The 22473-nt window shown below is 35.1% G+C and overlaps 1 protein-coding gene across 1 annotated transcript in view; it reads left to right on the plus strand.

The window, feature by feature from the left end:
* The first annotated feature begins 2729 nt into the window (after positions 1-2729).
* Hr3 (nuclear hormone receptor 3 ROR-beta) overlaps positions 2730-22473 on the plus strand; it is a 125753-nt gene continuing 106009 nt past the window's right edge. Inside the window, exons 1-3 of the mRNA XM_090400760.1 lie at positions 2730-2759; positions 7328-7462; positions 16349-16490. Of these exons, the coding sequence (XP_090256886.1) occupies positions 2730-2759; positions 7328-7462; positions 16349-16490 (307 nt within the window). The remainder of the gene's footprint in view (positions 2760-7327; positions 7463-16348; positions 16491-22473) is intronic.

Here is a 22473-nt window from a genome sequence, read left to right on the forward strand (position 1 = left end):
GTGTGCGGAATACTTAAATTCGAAGGAAGAAATAGGCATTATAAGACGTGGTGAATATTCTCATGACAAAGTTCGTGTATACATGTATAAAGATTTCACGATTATTAGTTTCGAAGTAGTGAGAGAAAGGGAAAACATAATTCGGATTTGGTTCAAGCCGCTTGGCCTAATGTTTTAACGAGGTTTTTCGTAGCAGTAATGAAATCGTGATTCATCTGGCACGACACACAAGTTATTGTACTTCTAAGACGTCGTTGCATGACCACTTTCTTAGCTGCAATTAACCACTGCCAAAATTTCGCGTCTGATTCCACTTCCGTCACTTGGCTGCCAGCACCTCTGAGATGTTGCCCGGGCTGTTTGCACTCTGTGCTACTTACTATCGGTGGCCGGTCAACATCAGCCTCGGCAGGTTTATAAATAGCAGTGTTGTTCGTCACTTCACGGGACTTAGTTGAGTAAGAAACGATTATGTAATCCGCCTAGTGAAGAGTATCTTGACCTCAATTGCGGTTTCTCCAGTTCGTTTATTTCACGTTATAGTGTGTCGGAGACCTGCTTTTTATTAGCGGTTTACCGCAAGCATTCGCTGAAGCAGGAAATGTTGTTTGTACTTTACATGCAAAGTGTTGGTTAGTAGTAAACATTTTGTGCGTGCGTATGTGTCTGTGTGTGTAAACTGGGAAAAGTCAAACACACCTTCCCAGTGCACAGCAGTAGGGAGCACCGTGGGAGTTGATCGTTATGTTATTCAGCCTTCTATTCCCAACACGTAATTCGCATTGGGGATGGAAAAGCGGGAAAGTACGTGTTAACATATTTGGAGCGGAACTCATACTTAATATTAGGTTTACAAAACGAACGAAAATCCATGCTTACTTCGACTGCGTTTTAAGAGGATTTTATTGCTTCCTTATGGAATAGGACGTTCTATTCTCCTCCAACTAAACATGTTTGCGATAGTGAAACTCTAAACATGAAATCTCATGATTATTGATGATATAGATTAAAAAAATAAAAACCTCCCAAATTGATCTATATCAATGACAGGAATCCAAGACGTTCTTCCTATGCTTGTGTATTATCTTTGTTATATCAGCGCAGTGATGACTATGGCCACGAGGTGTCACTGCATATGCTTTGTCGACATACACGTACTCAACCGGTTTGAGGAAAAAGAGGGAATAAAATCCAGAATAGAACAAACTGCTGAGGACTGCTCACTCAGCTACCTTTAAAACATTCTTCAAACTAAATAGTCCTATTCTTAAAGGGATTAAAACCTAAGGCTTTTTATTGATAAAAAAAATTGCGGGGAGGAAAGTTACTCGCGATTGTACCATAGATACTGGAATATTTTGAAACAAAGGTTATAGGTGATTCTGTGATCAGATGAACCCTAATTGTCAGTTTAGTTCCATGACAGCCAGGAGTACGAATGCTTCATATATTATGAGGCTTTTTTTTTTTAATAATCCAAGCCACCAAAGGTTGTAGACTTATAGTTAATACCCGGATTGAATCCCAGAGTCCTTATCGGAACAGGATACTTTTTCAAACGATTTGAGGCCTCCAAAGCAGGATATTGGTCTCGCATCAAGCGCTGAAAATCATCTATCTGAAAATTCCCTAACACTTAAAAAATTAATTTAAAAAAGCATCACTACACCGGTCTGGTTGACTTTTTAAGACTACTAGAGACAACGAGTTTCAGTATCTGTAAGTGTTTCGGGATAGCCCAGTAACACTTGTAATGTCGAAATCTGTGTGTCCGATTCTTATTATTGTCTGGCGAAAATTTGTCTTCTGTGAAGTTTATAATCAGCACCGAGTTAGCTGGTCTTACTCCTTCGCAAGATGTTCCTTTTACAAGTAGAGAATCCAGTCTTATATTCGCAGCTTTCGGATAACACGCAGACAAGAATATTTGTTTCGTAGAAACTGGTATGAGTACAAGTAAAAATTGTTAAAAATGCACACTAAGTTAAAACCGTTAATAAGGTATTTCGCTCCCTCTTGTAAGCACTTTTGCCTATCTCTGTGACAGAGCTTTCTTAATCTCTGTCATACTTGGTAATACATTTCCCTTTCTTCCTGGTGTGAAATCTTTTTGGGGGAAGGCCATACTTTTATGGCATATTGTTTCATCGTTTTCCCATGAAAACAAACAGCAATGTTTTGTAATCATCCTTGTATATTCAACAGTAATGCAATTACTTTTAAATCACCACAAATATTCCATTGTTAGTTGCCCCCTTCATCAATTTGGACATATTTTCACCTCTTCCCGTATTATTGCTTGTTCGAAAGTTACTGAAGGCCCTTCGTGACTGTTAATAACACAATGACAAAGCTACCTTTAAGTTCTTTTTGGTAGAGTCCACAAACAAGACTGAATCTTTTAGCTCATGAGTTTCATTCATTTCTCTAAAACAGAGGTCATCTACTTCACAGCGGTAACAGTTTCCTGTCTTTGTTCCAACGTATAAAAGTTAGGATTTAAAAAAAAAAAAAAAAAAAAAATCTGTTCTGTTGCTGAAGACAATATCCAAATAGTTAAAATTGTTGTTCAGATAAATTGAGATATCTAAGATGGTGTAATTCCTTCTGTTCAATCAGATGAGATTGCTGATAACTTCTTAAATGTTTTCATCAGATGATTATGACTTCCTATCCCCATCAGAAGCAGAACGTTTATCATCCGTCCTCCATCATCGCTACAAGATATTATGGCGATGGTGAAGCAGATGCTGTTACATGTAAATAATGAAGCACTGGTCTTATAGCAGCTTCTGAATTTGAGCACTATACCGGATGCTTGGTTCTCATAGAAAATCCAAGTACATTAATTAAGAAGGAACAGTGTGTTGTTACTTAATTTTGATTCGCCAAAGGTATAGATAAGCTTTTTTCACGAATCCATTTTACGAGATGTACAGCAATAACGAGAAAACCTACTCTTATCTTCTATTCTCTTCTGGTCAATGAAATTATGCTGCTTAAGATTATAAATGAACTCAAAAGAAGTCCTATGCTTGTTTTGCAAGCGTGAATTTTAAATGACAACAATAACTTAAAGAAACTAAAAAAATGCAAAGATGGAATTGAATACTCAAACAGATTGAGATTGTCGCGATATCCAGAGATGTAAGACGGGTTCAAACCATGCTCCTCCATGGTTTTTTTTTTTTTTTTTTTTTTTTTTTTTTTTTTTGGGTGGTGGTGGTGGGGGGGGATGAAACAAGTTTTCAGTCCCCCGGCTAGTCTCATTACAGGTTTTGTAAGAGCTCCCTCAGTTATTTCATTCTACCTACCACAAATGTGAGATTTCGATATTCATAGTCACGTCTTTGTTTGACCGCCACTCTCCACTTTTCTGCTTAGGTACTGTGTAATAATAATAAAAAAATAAATAAATAAAAAAAAAAAAAGTATGAATAGCAGTTGACACTCTGGACGACTAGTTCCACAGTAGTAGCAGTTATCTAGACGGATCCAGGATAACCTTTTCAACAGTATACCTCTCAAGATGGAGGTGACCAATTTTTTCTGCTGTCTCATACGCCTTTTCAGAAAATTTCTAATAGTCCTCACGTGTGTTGGGGCTCTCAATTATCTCTCCGAACTATTCATGAATTCTTTGGCTCTATAGCCTTGTCCTAAGTTTCTTCTTCTTATTATTATTATTGATTTAGATACTTGTGTATGTGTAGCTGCAGTTTTGAAATAAATCAGAATATTATTTTTAAAGTAAAACGTAAATATATATTGGCGGTATTATTTATCCACCAATAAAAAAAAAAAAATGCCCAGGTCCAGACAGAGCAAAGTTAGACCATATTGGTGGATAATGGCATTTTCATTCCGTACGATTTCTCTACCTGGTCAAAAGATTATCATCATAGGCTACTGCGCATCATCAGTTGGAATTATCAGATATGCATGCGAGATTGTATTATCAAGAGACATACATCTGTCTTTTCCAACAAAAGGCTCACCATGATCAAGAAAAATCCACAACTTGCAATCCATATCCTCATAATTATTCTAGATTCCCCAAAACACAAAGCCCGTGCAAAATATGATAAAACCTATCATGTTTTGCATAGTTTATTGTTCTAATAATTAGCATCCTATTATAGGAATCAGTCATCAAATTTGTCCATAATAGTAATTATTTTTAAAATTCGCATTTCTCCTTGGGGTGCTACACTGTGATATTATTTCAGTAGCCAGGTGACGCACCTATTAAAAATCATTTCGCATTTATTTGCCTTTGTTGTGAAGCAACGATGTCAAGTATGTTATAGATTTTCATTAACAGATTTTGTGTGTTACGTGCTATAAAAAGGTAATTTTTTCTGTCAGAATTTTTTTAAAGTCAACTCTGGGTTCGAGATTACCTTTAACAACAGCGATGAGTGAATGTAATTATACCCAAATGTGCCGTCATATGACAGGAAATTCCCATGAAAAACAAAAGTAATGTTTGTGTACACCACTTGGAAGCAATAAATAACCCCCCCCCCCGGGTCGTCAGGTAGTTTCGTTGCTTTACTGAATGTTATAATAGTCTGACGCATTTTTTCTTTTTTTTTTGTTTTTAATATTAAAACATCTCTACCGAGTTTCAGGACTCATCAGAAGGCTACTGTACTGCAGTGTAATTTTTTTCTTCTCTTTAACATTAACAGAGAAAATCTTCCCAGGAAAGGACGTTGCTGTTTTGGATTAATTTTTAAGTTAAAATAAATAAGCAACGTTACATGTATGAAACGTTGTTAAGTAGTTCAAAAGTCTCGAAAAAAAATGTGACTTCATTTAAAGGAAACCAACAGAGAAAATCTTCTCTTTTAATGTTTGGATCTTGACCAGTTTGCTTATTTATAGTTGTTAACTCAAATCTTTATCCTCGCATAAACATTCTGCTTCTAATGACACTGTCAGTCATATTTAATTGGAAAATATAATAAATGTTATTAACAAAATCAGGCATTGTAAAATACCTAAACGAAAATGTGTGTGTGTGTGTGGGGGGGGGGTGACCTCTTTTATGTGTGCGTACATACAAAATCCCTTTCACATGTTCATCCCATAGAACAGTAGTTCTATGGGATAATACAATAGCCTCTAACCTCCGTGTTTTTGTTCGTAATTCCAAATATTCCAACCACCTAAACACCCCTTCACAAGGGGAAATATATTATAATAACATAATTGGCATATTCGCTTCGAAACGAAGACAAATAATAATATGAGTACCAGATTATGAAATCACTCAGTGAGATTAAAACCACAAGGGCCCACAGGATAACCCTTGGACTTTTATGATCTCCCTGATGGTCAACAACCCTATGACTTAGTGTGTGTGTATATATATCAGCAACTTATTGATGATTTTAGAGCACATATCAAGAATTTGTATGGTTAGTTGTTGTCGGCAGTGGTCCATCCAGAAGAATCAATCTTTCCCCCAAATTGAGGAAGACATTATTTCTGTTATTAGCCTTGACATGAATTTCATATTTAGGAAATATCAGTGATCTGCTTTTTTCTACATTATATAGAAATAATATTTATTGTAGTCGTTCGTTTTTGAGTATTCTTAAGTTTAGCGCCCAGGAAAGGACGTTGCTGTTTTGGATTAATTTTTAAGTTAAAATAAATAAGCAACGTTACATGCAGAGGAGCATGTAACGTTGTTAAGTAGTTCAAAAGTCTCGAAAAAAAAAAAATGTAACTTCATTTAAAGGAAACCAAGTTTAGCAAAAGCCATTATACCACCTTATCATCACGTAGTAATTACCAATCGTAATTATATAACTATAGAACATTATTTCAATATTTTAAACATTCAGGCGCCTTGAAAATGATCAGACTACTGTTATCCTAATAGAATTAACAATTTATAAAATTTTAAGTTGCAAGAAATAAAAGAATAAAAGAACTACGTTACTTAGCAAAAATAAAGATTATTATTACATCAACTCTCCTGGAGTCAGAGAAGCGTTGTAAAAATATGAAGAAGTCCAAGCTGTTTTGATATAAGAGTTGTTTTGGACAGCGAGGTTTTGAAAGAAGATTCGAAAGATATTTAATTAAATAAGTAGGAGAACCAATGCAATCAATTATGTAACTTTCAGATCGCAGATTGTCTACCCTTAGACCAGTGGTGTCATAGGAAACTTATTTCCTATTAACATCAAATACTTATTCTTAAATATATTGCATTACTTCAAAATACTATGTAACTTCATAATAATGCTGCAAAAAATGCATGCATTCACATAAGCAGACTGCAAATGTTAACTGAGGGGGGAAAAAGCTAAATTGTTCTGATCTCTCCCCCCCCTCTTTCTCTCTCTCTCTCTCTCGCGCGCGCGTACACACACACACACACGAAGTATGGCCATGTATTTAACTTCCGTTCTAAATGACTTACGTGAAGGTTAATTATTACAGATGATTCGTTTTTGCTGACTTAATCTACAGGAATTTTCGAAATAGAACCAGAAGTATTTTATTACATTCTAGTGCACTTACATAGCTAGCTTCAGTGCTGTTCTCTGCTGGTTGATAAATTCACCAAAAGTTTCAATTGCAGTCGATCTACGACAGAGGCCCCTTACTGCTTGTTGATGGATTACTTAGATTTATAATACTCTTGTCCATCTTGTTTTGACATTCCGTCATGGGGGGGCCATTTACTGGACCGTATTTTGTAGTGTTCTAGGCATCGTTAATTTCACCGAGTTTTTCGTTTGCGAAATTTATTGTTTTCAAAAAGTGGAGCGTAGTTTTTATGTTGCCATTTCGCTGTGATTAACTGTATATAAACTTGTTTCTCCAGGCACCATATTTTATTGTTTGAAACACGTAGAAACTTTTTCTGTAACTTTGGTTTCGCTTTATTATTTGCATTCTATTTACACATAATGTAATTTACCTTGTTGATATTGAAATTTTAAGTGAAGTGATAATGAAACTTTTTCCCATACTCCCTGCGTTATTGAAAAATGTGAACTGTGCCGTTACCGATGCGATTTATTCTGTAGATCTGATCCTTAAAACATACTCATTTTAATTTACGGTTAATTAAGTGAGCTGTCGGTAGATGGCGAAAGTTTATGATTGATGATTGGTCGTTAACTTTCTTAAAAAAATTTCTGTCTCTGGCATTAGTAGCTATCGATTAAGCAAGTTAGTATTAAATATCTGAAGTAATAAGTCAGCAAAGAACAAATTACAGACAGGAGATGGGCGATACCGTAAATATGCTTTTTTTAACCCCCGTTTCTTTTGATAATCAAAAACTACTGATAATTAGGTTAGAACTTGGCCATATTGTTTATTTTCTGCTTCTCTTTTAATTACAGCTCAAATTGAGATTATTCCATGTAAAGTATGTGGAGACAAGTCATCAGGAGTTCACTATGGTGTCATCACGTGTGAAGGTTGCAAGGTGAGTAACTGTCGGGAGTCAATACGTCTTTTCCTTTCCCCAATATACAAAGCATTCTTAATGTAGAGTGAACTTCAAAGTGGATGTAGTTGACTGAATGAATTGTCGTGGCTTCAAAAGAAAAAGATAACTTCCTGAAAGTAGTCAGCTTTTTTCCATATAATATCTGCAGTAAATTGAAAGTGAGAAGACTAAGGAGAGATTAACAATCTGAACAAAAGTAAAGTACCCATAACAAAAAAATACAATAAATAAATAAATTTGTTAGTTAATTAAATTAATAAATATGCTCATAAAAATAGTACCAAGTTAAAGCATTTCAGAATTACTGACATGAGTTGTGAAAACTTTTATAAACTTACGAAAAAAATAATTTTTAAAAACTTTCTGATATTTTTTGAAACTTTTACTGGTCCCAGTGTTGATTAAACTCATATCAGTGTTAAAAAAAAAAAAAAAAAACTGATATGATTTTTTTTGAAAATCATATCATTTTTTTATTTAAAAAAAAAAAAGAAGACTGTCTATTAAAGAAGTATTTGTTTCTCTGTGTTTTCCAGGAATTTATTTCTAAATTTTATCCACTCTACTCACCCTCCACACACAAACTTGCATACATACTATTGTCATCTTCCAGTAAAACCCTTTTTGCTGTTTAATTCTGATGCCCTCAGCAATAAGTATATAGGCCAGAGTTGATCTCTGAGAAAAAGGAAGAAAATGTCTCTGTTGCACATGATTTTAAAGGAGTTTAAAGAGTGTTATGAAAGACTGTTATCTAAAGTGGACCTCCTATTGATGATCCTTATGACTACATGGAAGTCCTAGCACAAGCCATTCACCAAGGAAATAAGGAAACATGAATAAAAGCTGAATAATGTGTCAGCATTCATAATGATATAATGCTTTAGATATCTATGCTTTTCCTAGTGTGTTCTTCCACAATTCTTAATATTATTTTCATTTTGGTACTGCCACAAAGTGCCACTTACATAATGTCTATTAGCATCATCAGCCATTTTCTATCCACTGTTGGAAAAAGGCCTCCCCCACCCATCCCAAGTCCTCCATTCAGTCCTATTTTGAACTTTTCTATACTACTGAGTTCCAGCCAACTCTTTAATCTCATCTTCCTACTATTTCTTGCAAGAGGTACATAACACTCAAAAATGGGCAAAGATGATATCTGAATGGTATTCCAAAGCGTTACAAGTTAAAGAGTTACAGGATACCATTCATATATCAACTTTGCCCAAATGACCTGCCTATTGCCATTTGGATCTTTTAATGGCTGTTAATAGTGTCTCTCATCCTAGCCTCAGCTCCAACTCAAGTATTGTGCTTTCAGTGTAGGACTTCTCAGCTATAATTTCTTATAACTCACAAAAAATAACTGCTTGAAATTAATTGTTATCACTTTACTTCATCTTCCCTTTAACATGTTAGGCTCAGATAGAGTAGTCAATCTTATCTGCATAATTTCAGGTCGGTTTGTTTTGTAGGATGTAAAATCCAAATTTCCAGAAAAAAACCTTATAAAGATTGTATGCAGATTCAATATAAACATGGGTCTCTATTTAACCAAAGGCACTGTTGTTATTAACTGAACAATGGAGGCTCTAATTCTTATTGTATTTCCCACATTCTTTATCACATGTCATAAATTAGTAAAGTTATCTAAAGAAAAAATGATGTACATGCAAAATTTAGACACTCATTCAAACTGAACTATATGGTAATCATAATGTCACATTTAATTTTTTTTTGCAAAATAAGTAAATTAATTAGTGAAGGAATGTATTCTACAAATGTGACACTGAATTTGCAATTCCTTGCCAACCATAATGTTAAATCAGTCATAACTTATATGTAGACAGGCAAGCTCATGATGAAATTCCACAATCATATCGCTGTTCTTGATTAAAAATATTAGGTTAGAAATCTAAGACCAAAGTTTTTGGCTTACATATATAAAGCTTAATTTATAACAAACTATACATTTATTTTTGTAGTTCATAATTAAATAATTTAATAATGCTGGTTGGAAGTAATCAATTAATATCTTTTAATTTAGAAACACAAATGCTTCTTGGCTGCACAAGTGAAGAAATGCAAAAAATTTGCATTAATAAATATGGTTGGACTAAAATAATTAGCAGTTATCAATGCAAATGGAAATGAGCATGCAGTATTCATTAAGTTATTAACTGAAAGCTTATCAGGTACTTTTAGTAAAAATAAATGCATATTTTTAACATTTTCATCTAGTCACTATTTCACATTAATAAACAACAACAACAAAATAAATTTGTAGCTACAGTAAATCACTTTTTTTTTTTTCATTGATAAAGTTAAATGTATTTACAGCCATTCTATTTTTGATACAATCTACTGTTTTAATAAGTGCAATTAATCAGTGATAGATATTGCAGACAACATGAATTGCAAAATCAACAACAAAAAAAAATTATACAATTGCATACTTACATTTTTGCTCTGCCCTCCTGCATCAAGTTTCAGATTCTTTTACAGCCATTGTGTCTTTTAAATGCTTTCATTTCTACCCCTATGCTCTTCCCTCTATTGAAGGTTATATAGCATAGCATTTAAGCCATTGTGGGCTTTAATTCCTATACATAGGGATTATTTTTATTCTGAAGCTGTAATATGTATTGTTAAATCTATGGAAAGCCTCCATAAGTCATTTGCAAGTAAGTTGCAATATTTTTGCCTTTTACTTTAAAAGACAGGTTCGAACCTCACTGATGATACAAAGAACTTTTTTTTATAGAGATTTTCAGTTTCAGGTAAGTTACAGTCTTGTGCAGAGATGACAGACTGGCCAGAATACAACTGGTTAATAGACATAGCAGACTATGGGAAAAACTGCTAGTTTCTCTTCTGAATTTTCTCACAACTTTCATAGCTGTGGTCTCTTACCTTTTGATCTGTTTTGTTTCTAACCTACCTCTCAGAGCCACAAAGTAAAATTGATTTTAACACTATCTTATATAATGCTCATTTAGTAATTTGCTAATACATATAAATTTATTTGACTGGTTCTCCACCATAGCAGCTTTGCTTATTCTTTATGAATTTCTAAATTTAATTTGCCATTATTAAAATTTGTGCATAAATAGCCAAAGTGTATTACTTGTTCTGTAGGTTCTCCTGAGAATGTAGTTGATGTTTTGCGTGTTTTTTTCTTTTTAATGTTGATTTTCTTGCCAAATTTATTTCAGCGGTTATTCAGTTTAGTTAATGGAATGCTGAAGTCCTGTGCTAGATTCATCTGCATAAAGTAAAAAAAGCTGAGTTTAATTCTTTAATTTTGATATCAGGTTTAATTCCACTTCCTTTTCAAAAGCTGGTCCACATAGATAGTGAATAAGAGTGTACACCCTTCTTTGTCTTATACCCGATTTTACATAAAAAAAAATTCTGTATCTCCTTCAATTTTAACTGCTGGCATACAACATAAATATAAACTATACACTTATACTTGACAAGAAATTATAATCTTGATTTTATCCTTTACTCAATCATGAAGTAAAAAAAAAAGTTTCCAAATAAAGTAATATCATTACTGCGATGTTACTTCAAATGATAACTTTTCTTTGCGTCACACATAGATAAAGGATGAAAACAAGAATTTCTTGCAAAGTGTAATTTACCTGCTAACCAAGCAACAAAACTTTCTGCTGCTCTGTATGATGTCTCATTTACATCAAATAATTATATTTTTGATGAACTCTTAAAAAGTTTGCTAGATATGGGATTTGTACAGAATACGTAGCTAGACAGATGAAAAGTAACACCTTGAGTGAATACCAAGAATACCAAGTTTTTTTGGAAAAAACTGAGGCTGTTACAGAAATGTCATGATTTTGCCAGGAAAGGCTAAGAATAAGAGTTAGTCTGAGAAGTCAAGAAGTAAGAGAAGGAGAATGAAGGTCCTTTTTGTTAGAAAAAACATAAGTTTGTTTTAGAAGCATTAAAAGTGACTAAGTTGTTATCGTTCCAGTGTAGGAGAACACATGGAAATCACTCTTGGTAACTCTCATATAAAAAAATCTTTTTACGTGAGATTTTCCTTCATTAATTTTGTATTTGTGGAGATCACTGTTTAGGGCACTTATTATAGATGATCTTGAATCTTGACATGTTTGAGCACTATACAGTTTGTAGAATGAGTGGAGGGTATGCTTATCATCAGAACTACAAACACGGTTTGAGATCAGTGAGAGGAGGTCAATTATGTATTATTATTATTTCGGGCAACTCCAAGGAGTCGACAGACTCATCGAGGGAAGCCCTAACATCATGTCAAGAATAACTATTCGACATTCACACAGTATCTATCATACCTCGCCTTGAACTCATTCACAGTCATAGCACCCACAACAGACTCTGGCAGCTTATTCCACTCATTCACCACTCTCCAAGTAAAAAACCTAGCTCTAACACCCCTGCTAACCACATTCTTGCCCAGCTTCCATGGATGACCCCTAGTCCTCCCACCACCAGTCCTATTCTCAAAAATATCTTCTGGATTAATCTTATAGAAACCCTTCAGAAATTTGAATGTCTCAATCACTCCTTTTCCACCTATCAACCAATTTTTGCAACCCACAAATCTTCAACCTGTTCTCATAAGGTTCATTCCACAGACCTGCTATCATCTTGGTCACTCGTCTCTGGATCCTCTCCACCTCCTCCCCATCAAGAAGAAACCCTGGTGCCTATATCTGGGCACAGTAGTCTAGATGGGGTCTTATCGAGGCTCAATATAGAGGAACAATAACTTGTTTGTCTCTGCTTGTTAAAATATTTTTCAGCAACCAAGTGATTTGATGAGCTGATTTAGCCACTTTTGCAATGTGCCCCTAAACTTCAACTCCCTATCCACCAACACTCCCAAATCCCTGGCCTCATCAATCTCCTGGAGTACGGTTCCACCAATGTGATATACTGCTGCTAATCGTTTCACTCCAAAATGCATAACCTTACACTTTGCCACATTAAATTGATATCCATTTTTCCTAGCCCAGTCCTCCAAACTATCCAAATCATCCTGCAAAATTTTGACATCCTGTGCACTCACAATTGCTCTACCCAACTTTGCATCATCAGCAAACAAGTGAACACTTCCGCTCAGATCCTTTCCTACATTGTTAATGAACAAATTGAAAAGTAGTGGTCCAAGAACAGAACCCTGCGGCACACCACTAGTCACAAGCTGTCTTTTGGACTCCACTCCTGAATAAACCACTCTGGTATCTCTCCATCAACCACCCTCCTATCCATCTCACCAACCCTATATCTATCCCCATCTGCTCCAGTTTACTGATTAGAGTTCCATGTGGTATCCTGTCAAAGGCCTTGGCAAGGTCCAGTAGAATCACTGTAAACACATTACCATTATCCAGTTCAGCCGTCACTGTGTTATAAAATGTGAGCAAGTTACTGAGGCATGATCTACCCTTCACAAAACCATGTTGTCCCCCATGCAGTATCCCATTTTCATCTATCCAATCCTGTACTCTTCTCAACTAATTTCTCCAAGACCTTGACAATGATTCCTGATATGCTAATTGGTCAGTAATTTACAACAGCAGTCTTGGAACCTCCTTTATGCAGTGGAACCATTTTCCCCTCTTTCCACCCCCTCGGGACTAACCCAGACCCGAGACTCGAATCAAACAAAATGGTCAAGGGTACTGACAATTCTTTAGCCACTTCACATATGACACGAGCTGGTATACCATCCAATTCCACAGATGTATTGACATTGAGGTTTTGCAATAGACTACTCACCTCCACTTCATTCACCACAATTCCTGTATAATCTATTCGTTCATTCATTTCTGCAATGTCACCACCTGGATGATATATTCTTGCAAAGTGCTCGCTCAGTAATCCAACTATATCAACTGATTCGGTTACCTCCCTACCATCGGCATTCTTTAAAATCATTCTGCCATATACATTTTTTCTTTTACTTGCAACATATCGAAAAAACTGTTTAGGATTTAGCCTGCATGGCCAATGTGCTTTCGTAATTCTTTTTTGCTTTTCTTACCACACTCGTTACCCTTCTGGTCTGTGCTTTATACTGTTCATGTGCCTGCCGGTCACCTTTCTCCTTAAATTCCCTCTATATGAGAAAGAGGTGGATGAAAAGTAGTAGTGAAGAGATTTCTTTTCACTCCTGAGAGAAAACCAGCAGTAGTTCATAAGATGACAATTTGTTGAAAAGCTCTCAAAGCCAAACCCTATCAGACACTTTAGAATTGCTCATTGCAACAGCACAGGTCTCTCTAAGCCTTTCCATGATGCATGTCCAGAGGTGAGTGATATAGTAAGGAGATCTGCTATATATCTTGATTGGTAAAATCCATATTGGTGGTCACTGATTAGTTGACAATTCTCCAGATACTGAAGACGTTTATGATCCTCTTCATTGCTTTAGACAACACTGAAGGGAAAGCATTTGGTCAGTAATTTGATGGTAAATGCTTATCACTTTTTAAAAAAAAATATTTTTTTAAGGAATTGGCTTTATATAGGCTCGCTTCCATTACTATATGGTGGATGCCAACTGAGTATAATGAGGTGTAGAGATGATAAAGAACAGGTGTTAGTTTAGGAGCACATCTCTTCAGTACAATTGGTGAGATACTATCAAGACCAGAAGTCTCTTTTTTGCTGTACAGGTTGTTCAAGATTCTTCTAATTTCCATTTCTCTCTCTCTCTCTCTGAAATGGAAATTATTAACTATTGCTTATTCGTCATTATAACTATATACAAAGACCACATATGTATATTCTTTGTACAGGTAACCCTCGTATAATGCGGTTTTGCTATAACACGGTCTACACATTGTAGCAACCCTTGTTCAATGCGGTACTTATATAACGTGGTCTACAAATTGCAGTAATCCTTCATCTTTTCATATATTTTTCACTGTGTGACTTAAAAATCAAATTTCTTTGTTAAATTTGTGTCTGCCCGTATTGCTCATGTAGTTATAAGTAGCGAATTTTAGGGGAAATACCCTTTAGCACGCATGTACATCAACTGTTTACCTGTAAAGTGTTAATTATTGTTGAAAGTTCTTTGTTTTCTGCCAGGAAAACGTATTAAAATCATGTGTGCTAATCCAAAGCTGAGTGCTTTATTTTCTGGTGAGTTACATACAATATGTAATGTTTTTTTTTATGTAAAAAAATTATTTCTATAGTAATGGCCACTTAAAGGGCTTTTGCAATATGGTTGAAAATGAAATTAGTGAATTAATTGATGAGGAAATGAATTTAAATTAGGAGGAACTGGTACAATTAATAGATGACATCAAACCAAATGATGGGGAAAGTTCTGTCAAAGATTCTGATTGTGATGAATCCGTTAAAAAATTCAGTTTAGAGAAATTAGCAAAAGGATTGGACTTGGCAAGAAAGTTAGGAAGCTATTTTACCGATAAAGATCCCTCAACAGAGGGCTCCGGAAAATTCAAGAGACAATTGGATATTTGTTTAGCTCCGTATTATGAACTTAATAAAAAATTGCAGCATAGTTGTAAGCAAGGTCTTATTACTGACTTCTTGATAACTAAATCAGCTGAAGTATGCAATTAAAATTATACAAATGATGTTCAAGAGATTTCAAGTGATGACGACTTCCGGCCACTCTTAAATAAAGAAATAAAGAAATTCTGATTACTTGTAACATCTATGAAATGTTCGTTTTGAAGACAGTGATGACGATTAAAATATGTGCTTTATTATGTGCAATGATGTTTATGTACAATTTGTAATTTTATAAGTTTATACTATATATTTGTTCCATAGTTTATATGTTTTCTTAACTTACATGAATTACAAGAATTAAATAAAAATACAATTTTATTGGGTATGTCATTGTTGTTTATATAATTAAAAAAAAAAAAAAACGATTTCGGAACCCAACCCTACTTTTTGTATGTGATCTGAGTCTCGCATAACGTGCCATTTCTATGGAACCTAACATCCGCGTTATATGAGGCTTACCTGTATATAGTTATAGCCAGAGCTTGACAAATACACTCGCATGACGAGTAGCAGCAGACCGGACACTTTCTACACAAAATCTTCTTTTAAAGAAAACACAGATGCAGCACCACTAATCACTTGATGAACTCCTATTGATTTACTAGGACACATCATTTAAAATTGATGAGTCTTGGATGAGTACATCTTTTTGTGTGGTATGGTTTTTCCATAATTTCTTGAGCCCTGGTTATTGCTGTTTAATCCACATATATGTATGCATGAGGAACATTTAAATCTTAAAGCAGTTGCTATATCAAGTAAAATTCAGTTTGTGTTCAGCAGTTGGTTGAAAACAAAAGCATCTTTCTTGGCTTCATTGTGTTATGTCTCTTAATGTGTATTTTCAGAATGGTTCCATCTCTTTTCAGATGGAAAAAATTTCATATTTATATGCTTTGTAAACATTATGAGACAGACATCTTTTAATTGCGTGTATTGCAGAAGGTGAAACTCTGCCATCTAAAAAAACTACCGGCTTACTTATGTGCTTAAAAAAGGTTCACTAAACTTCAGTCCATCATAGATGATATTTGAACCTACATTTCTTTCCCTCAGAAGCAATACATAATGAAACCACTCAGTTGTGGAATATATTTAAGTTGTTTAACTGATATGCAAAAATACAGCTTTTGTAATTAAGCTTCATTTTGTTTTATTTTATTATCTAATGTTTTAATTTCCAAAATCAGGATTTTTGACAAATACATTTCTGGAATTTTCCAGTGTCAGATGTTGATTGTAAACAGAATACACTAAGCATTTTATTAATAAAACTTAATATTTCAATCATCTTAGGGCTTCTTCAGAAGAAGTCAATCCAGTGTTGTGAATTATCAGTGTCCCAGGCAGAAGAATTGTGTTGTAGATAGAGTTAATAGAAATAGGTGCCAATATTGCCGATTACAGAAGTGTTTAGCATTAGGAATGTCAAGAGACGGTGAGTATATTTTCATATGTTAAGATTTGGGTATAGCTAAGCTTAATTAGAATACTATTTTATTTAGAGAAAATTTTCCTAGCCATGTTGTAACAGTGTGATAATTGTTTCATATAAAATCAAAGGTTTTAGTGGTACAGTGATATCATTATTATGTTATGTTATGGTACATATATCACAGATTTGCTGGTTTTACAAAAAAAAAAAAAAAAGAAACAATTATCAGTATTACTTAAGGGGGGAGTTTTCAGATTCCATAGAATCAGAAAACTCCCCCCTTAAGTAATACTGATACTATATGCCAAGTATTCTCTCACACTGATGATTTGTATTAATATTTCATCTCTATGTGGTATTTCATCCATAACTGTATTCAGAAATTTTCACATTATGTGTGTTTTTAACATCACATACACACATTATATGTGATTTTAAAAGCATTATATCCTTTTGCATTTTGTAGCATTATTTATTTATTACAAGGCATGTTACTTTGAGATCTATTTTGGTTAATTGATTAGATATAAAACCTCTTGTTGAAATCAAATATAGTTGCAATAGCTAATTTTTTTCGAGATATACTTATGCCATAAAGGTAGGACAGAATAATACGTGAACACATGGATAAGGATGAATAAAGTATTAAACTTTAAATAGCCAGATATTCCCACCTGAAAATTACGTCATCATCAGTGGCATAAGGTTAGTGAAGTACAAGGTGAAACATGAACAATGGATCATTTATAAAATAGTAAGAGCTCCAATGGTATAAATAGAGAATATGGAATATGGAAGAATTGAACACAGAACACATTAACAGTGTAAGAAGATTATTGGAAGGTTCCAAAGACAAGAATATTCCTCTTATCCTCAATTTCATCATCATCATCATCAAATTCCTGACATGTACCCTCAAGGGGGTGTACAGGATATGTAGTACTACACGAAAAACTTACATCATTACTAACTTCCTATCTACAATTTTCCTCCGAATCAATCTGTTACCTGTCAAGACTTCAACATTATCAGATCTTATATTTCTGTCTTCTAAGGCACTTTTTACTGTATCGATACACCTGTATCTTAGTCCACCTCTGAGTCTTTTTCCTGCCAACATGGCAGAGAACACTTATTTTGCTAATCTTTCCTCTCCCATTCTGTTTAAGTGACCATACCACCTGAGATTAACTCTGCTAACAATGTCAAGTTCTTTCCTAATATCCTCGTTTTTTAATATGATATTACCATTGATGCCATCTGTTCACACCTCTAATCTTTTTCAGGACTTTGACATCTGTGGTCTGTAGTCTTTGGTCAAGTGTTTTATTTCTAACCCAGCTCTCAGATCCATAAGTTAAAATTGGTTTGAACACTGTTTTGACTAATTTATCTATTACTTCATATAAATTTATTCCATTGACTTCCTACCATACCGGTTTTGTCGATTCTGTTGTCTATTTCCATATTTAATTTGCTATCTTCGCTAAATATGTAATAATAATAATAATAAAAATCGTGCCTAAGTAGCTGAAATACATTACGAAAATTATGGATACTACTACTACTACCATGTTAGAGCGAAACTTTAGTTTAATATAAACCAAAATATACCTGAAATGTTTTACTTGTTCTATAGGTTCTCCATTCACAATGTAGATGATATTTTCAATGCTTCTCCCTAATTTCATTGTCTTTGTCTTGTTATTGCTGATCTTCATGCCAAATCTATTACAACCGTTATTCAATTTAATTACGGAAATTTGCCGAATTGTACTGGATTTATTTAGAAGTATGACATCATCTGCATAAAGTAAAGAGCTGAGATTAACATTTTTGATATCAGGTTTAATACCACTTTCCTTCATAATGTGATCCATATAGATAATGAATAGAAGTGGGGACAATGTACATCCTTGTCTCACAACAGATTTAACATTAAACCATTTTCCTGTACTTCCTTAAATTCTTACTGCTGACTTATAACTCAAATAAAGACTAAGTATTGCTTGATATAATGCACCATTGACACCATTTAACTGTAGTGTTTTGAATAGTTTCTCTCTTGGCACCTTGTCGTATGCCTTTTCCAGATCTACAAAACTTAAATACAGATCTTTGTTATATTCCCATGATTTTTCAACTATTTGTGGTTAAGTGATCCTGACAGCCTGTATTTGGCCTGAATTCAGCTTGTTCTTCACCAAACTTCCCTTCCACAATCCTTCGCTACCGATTCTCAAGTATACTTGCATAAATCTTACCAGGAACACTCAGTAGGGAAATACCTCTGTAATTCTCACATTCAGTTTTATTTCCCTTTTTATATATGAGTACTATGAGAGCTCTACTCCAATCATCTGGAGTTCATCCCTTTGTCCAGGCCTTCTGAACTATGCAGTGCAGTCACTGTAAGACTTTTATATCTCCATACTTGAGTATTTCTGGTTGAATATCATCTACCCCAGCTGCTTTTCCACATTTCAGAACAGACAGAACACCTTCACAGCATAAGAAGATTATTGGAAGGTTACAAAGACCAGAATATTCCTATTGTCCTCAATTTCATAGACTTCACAAAGGCATTTGATTTCATTAGTAGAATTTACACTTTTAATATTCTTTATCATTATGGTATTCCCGACAAAATTATTGCAGCACGTTATCAAGATTTTCACACCTGTGTTCTTGTCAATAGAGAATTGACAGAAAAATTTCCTATAACAACAGGAGTTGTACAAGGAGATACCTTGGCTCCGATATTCTTTATAATAACCCTAGACTACATTTTCAGGATGGTTGGGGATGGATTTGGCGCAATACTAACAACCAACTTTATGTAAGGCACAGCAACACTTTGACAAACTATGCCATGCTGCAGAAATATTTGGAATGACAGTTAACTCAAATAAAACTTAAAATACTCACAAATATAGTACAGTGTTCCATCATTACAGAACACAACCAACTTTTTTATTATTATTATTATTATTATTATTTCGGGCAACTCCAGGGAGTCCTTAGACTCATCGAGGGAGGCCCTAAACATCATGTCCACACAACTATACGACATTCTCACAGTATCTATCATACCTTGCCTTGAACTCGCTCACCATCATAGCACCCACAACAGACTCTGGCAGCTTATTCCACTCATTTACCACTCTAAAGAACCCAGCTCTAACACCCCTGCTAACCACACTCTTGCTCAGCTTCCATGGGTGTCCCCTAGTTCTCCCACCACCAGTCCTGATCTCAAAAATATCCTCTGAATTAATCCTATAGAATCCCTTTAGCAATTTGAATTCTCAATCATATCTCCCCTTTTCTGCCTATCAACTAGTTTCTGCAACCCACAAATCTTCAACCTGTTCTCATATGGTTCATTCCATAGACCTGCTATTATCTTAGTCACTCGCCTCTGTGATTAAACGATTCGAATTAAACAAAATGGTCAAGGGTACTGACAATTCTTTAGCCGCTTCACGCAAGACCCGTGCCAGTATACCATCCAATCCCACAGATGTATTCACATTAAGGTTCTGTAATAGACTATTCACCTCCACTTCATTCATCACAATTCCTGTATAAACTAATGGTTCCTTCATTTTTTCAATGTCACCACCTGGATGATATACTTTTGCAAAGTGCACGCTCAGTAACTCCACTATATCGATTGATTCAGTGACCTCCTTACCATCGTAATTTCTTAAAATCATTTTGCCATGTACAGTTTTTTCTTGCTTGCAGCATATTGAAAGAACTGTTTGGGATTCTCTTTTGCTTGCATAGCTAGTTTCCTTTCATAATCCGCTTTTGCTTTTTTTTTTACCACACTCGTTACCCTTCTGGCCTGCACTTTATGCCGTTCGTGTGCCTGCAGGTCACCCCTTTCTTTAAATTCCCTCCACAGTTGTTTCTTTTTTTGCAGCTCAAGCTTAATGGTGTTATTCATCCATTTAACCCCTACTTGTTTTCTATTCGGACCCTAGGTATACAATCAGCCATAACCTCCTGTAAATGCTTCTTGACCACTTCCCATGCTCTTTCGACGTCCAGCCCTTGCAGTTGTACATGCCATGGCACTGATCCAAGCAATCTCCTAAGCTTGTCATACTAGCCAGCATGGTAATTCCACACCTTTAGCCACCTCCCAGGTCAAGACCTTATGATCACTCTCACCAATAGGTGGCAACATGGTCATATTCATTACAGTCAAATTCTGAGATGCTATTACCAGGTCAAGCACCCCTAGTATTTTCAATTACATGCTGTCTCAGATAGTTATCCCTTAATAATTAAATAAAATCCATTTCCTTCCTCACATGTGTCCTCTCCTCCTTCCAATCAATGTTACCATAGTTGAAATCCCCCATAATAATTACCCTCCCACTCATTTCATCAATTTGTTTATGCATACTATCTCTACCATCTATTCCATCACCTGGTCTATAGCAACACCCAACTGTATATTTTATTCTGCCAGTCTCAATCTCACACCAAATAGCCTCAAATGAGCTCCTTTCACTATCCTGCGATACAACTTCAATTCTCCTCAGCTATCATCAATAACACCCCCCCCCTATTTTATTCTCTCTGTCCCTCCTAAACACACTATAACCTACACATTCTATCCCACTAACTATATCATCTTCTGTCAGCCATGTTTCACTAATGCCAATAACCTGTTGCCAGGAAGAGCCAATCAAGGCCAAAAATTCTTCCTTCTTGTTCCTAATACTCCTAGCATTAGTATACATGAAATGCAGTGATCCCTTTGTTCCACCCCTATCTCGAATGCGTTATTCTAAATGTCCCATTCCCATTTTTTGTCCTTAGTGCTGGCTCGGGTACATTATATACATTCTTGCACTCAACTGTCTCGCTGATGTCTGCATATCCACTCCCCCCTCCTGGGTAGTTCTAGTTTCCCTGGTTCTGCACATCCATTTTCACTTCATTCAGCAACACTTTTTCCAGTCTCCACACACTAAGTCCATTGAAATGCAGGCCATCCATCTTGTATAAGTCCTTTCATCCAATCAAACTCGTTCCACACGTCCACGAATTCCACACCACACCGTCTGCATAACCTGCGCATAATGTCATTTGTGATTATGGCCCTCCTTCTAAACTCCTCTCTGTCATACTGCGGCAACAGACTCACCATTCTAACTCTGTCACTCTTTTCTTTCGCTACCTTTAACAATACTTTCAAGTCCTTTCTCATAAAAAATTTATCACCTTTCAATTCATTCTTACCTGTCACAATTATTAATTCTTTCACCCTCTGTTTTTGCACTCTAATACTCTCACTTACATCCTTAAATTTCGCATCCGGTAAGTACGATTTAGTTACACTCCCATCTATCACTCCTCTTAATAACGAGTCACCATACAACACTCTTTCCTTCATTTCAGAAACTCTCCCACTCTTACGCTGTTTATTTACATTAGCTGAATCACTCTGGAAAGAGTTTTGCAGGTGCTCTAATTGTCGTGCATTTTGTATCACTGCGCGCAACCTAGCGATCTCACTTCCTACGAATAATTCCTCATTTTTTTTATCATTCAAACCATTTTCTCTCTCTGTATAGTTGCTTTCACTCTTTCTTTGATCACCGCTCTCGTTGCCATCTTATATATTGCAATTCCCTATCAAGCCACTAATTTCACTCACATTCTGGCTTTCTTCAACCATAACTGTCTCACAACCTAACACATACTTCAACTCCTCACTTTGCTTACACTTTATGCACGTTCTCCCACCACTATCACTTTCAATCCAAACTCCAGCCTCATTCGGGAATGTATACATCCCACACACACATCACATTGGACAAACTCTCTCACATTATAGTTTTTGAACAATGGCTTCGTATTTTTGTATTTGTCCTTGAGTATTTAGAAAAAGACTTCTAATACTCAAGCTCGAATATAAATAATACTGTAAATGACATAATATTAAGAAAATATAAAGCTCTTA

The sequence above is a fragment of the Typopeltis vanoorti genome, chromosome 11 (genome assembly GCF_054136105.1).
Source record: "Typopeltis vanoorti isolate ZY-2024b chromosome 11, IOZ_Tvanoo_1.0, whole genome shotgun sequence".
Classification (NCBI taxonomy): domain Eukaryota; kingdom Metazoa; phylum Arthropoda; class Arachnida; order Uropygi; family Thelyphonidae; genus Typopeltis; species Typopeltis vanoorti.